This window comes from Sinocyclocheilus rhinocerous, unplaced genomic scaffold, assembly GCF_001515625.1.
Source record: "Sinocyclocheilus rhinocerous isolate Xijiao unplaced genomic scaffold, SAMN03320098_v1.1 scaffold706, whole genome shotgun sequence".
NCBI lineage: Eukaryota > Metazoa > Chordata > Actinopteri > Cypriniformes > Cyprinidae > Sinocyclocheilus > Sinocyclocheilus rhinocerous.
In genome coordinates, this window is record NW_015632479.1 from 190057 (window position 1) to 191536 (window position 1480).

General features: G+C 38.9%; 1 protein-coding gene across 1 annotated transcript in view; it reads left to right on the forward strand.

The window, feature by feature from the left end:
* Positions 1-1480, forward strand: part of LOC107742595 (C-Jun-amino-terminal kinase-interacting protein 4-like) — a 48817-nt gene that overhangs the window by 30777 nt on the left and 16560 nt on the right. Inside the window, exon 14 of the mRNA XM_016555638.1 lies at positions 1142-1318. Within this exon, the coding sequence (XP_016411124.1) occupies positions 1142-1318 (177 nt within the window). The remainder of the gene's footprint in view (positions 1-1141; positions 1319-1480) is intronic.

Sequence of the window (1480 nt, forward strand, 5' to 3'; positions counted from 1 at the left end):
TTGCGCTAATACTGTCAAAAACACATGAGGTTTACATATAAACACAGTTGGTTATGTAAAAAGTTGAGATAAAAACAGATGCATGTAGGTCTTAAAGTGACAGCAGTCTAATAGTACTAAACATGCTGCCGCTTGTCATTAAAGGAAAAGTTCACCCAAAAATTTAAATCCTGTCACTATTTACTCACTCTCATGTTGTACCACACCTGTATTAATTTCTTTCCTGCGCTGAACACAAAATAAGATATTTTGAAGAACGTGGGGAACCAAACAGTTGCTGGTCCCCATTGACTTTGATAGTAGGAAAATAAAAATCCTTGGAAGTCACTGGGGACCAGAAACTGTTTAGTTTCCCACATTCTTCACAATAACTTTTGTGTTCATCAGACGAAAGAAATTCATTCAGGTTTAAAACAGCTTGAGAGTGAGTAAATGATGACAGAATTTTAATTTTTGGGTGAAATGTCCCTTTAATGTTAATTAAACAGCAAAACGGTTGAAAAATAAATACAGTAAAAGCAGTAAAAATTGTGAAATATTATTACAATTTAAAATAGCTGTTTTCAATGTGAATATCTGTTAAACTGTAATGTATTTCTGTGATGCGCAGCTGTATTTTCAGCATCATTACTCCAGTCTTCAGTGTCACATGATCTTCAGAAATCATTCTAATATGCTGATTATTAGAAACATTTCTGATTATTATCAATGTTGAAAACAGTCGTGCTGCTCAATATTTTTGTGGAAACTGATACATTTTATTTTTCAGGATTCACAGATTAACAGAAAGTTCAAAAGAACAGCATTTATTTGAAATAGAATCTTTTGTAACATTATAAATGTCTTTACTGTCACTTTTGATCAATTTAATGCATCCCTGATGAATGAAAATATTAATTTCTTTCAAAAAGCTCTGGAACAGTAGTGTATTAAGTGGTGTAACGTAGAAAGTGAAGGTTTGTTCAGCATGTGCTGTCTGGGGTTAGATATCTGTCGGTTGGTTTGTCGCAGAGCTGTGTGAAGAGCTTGCCACATGTTAGGGACGTGACCCCACAACCCCATAACGGTTAACCTTTGACCTCTAACTGCTGCTTGTCTGCATATGAGTCTCTGTCTGTGTCTCTCTCCCCACGTCCCTCAGTTTCAGCAGGCTCTTCAGCTCTTCGTCCAGCACCACAGCCCAAAAACCAGACGTAGCGGTTAACATGAAGTACAACGCACCCAGCTCACACATCGTCCCCTCGGTGAAGAAGAGGAGCAGCATGCTCGCTCAGCTGCCTAGTGACAAATCCAGAGCCTTTGACTTCCTCAATGAGGAGTGAGTGACTCTCATTCAGATGCCTCTACACTGTGATGTCCGTATTTTCCGATCTGAAGTATGACCCACATGAGTTGCAGAGAGTGTGAGAGTGTGTGTGCGCGTGCGTGCGTGTGCGTGTGTGTGTGTGTGTGTGTGTGAGTGTTTGTGTGTGTGAGTGTT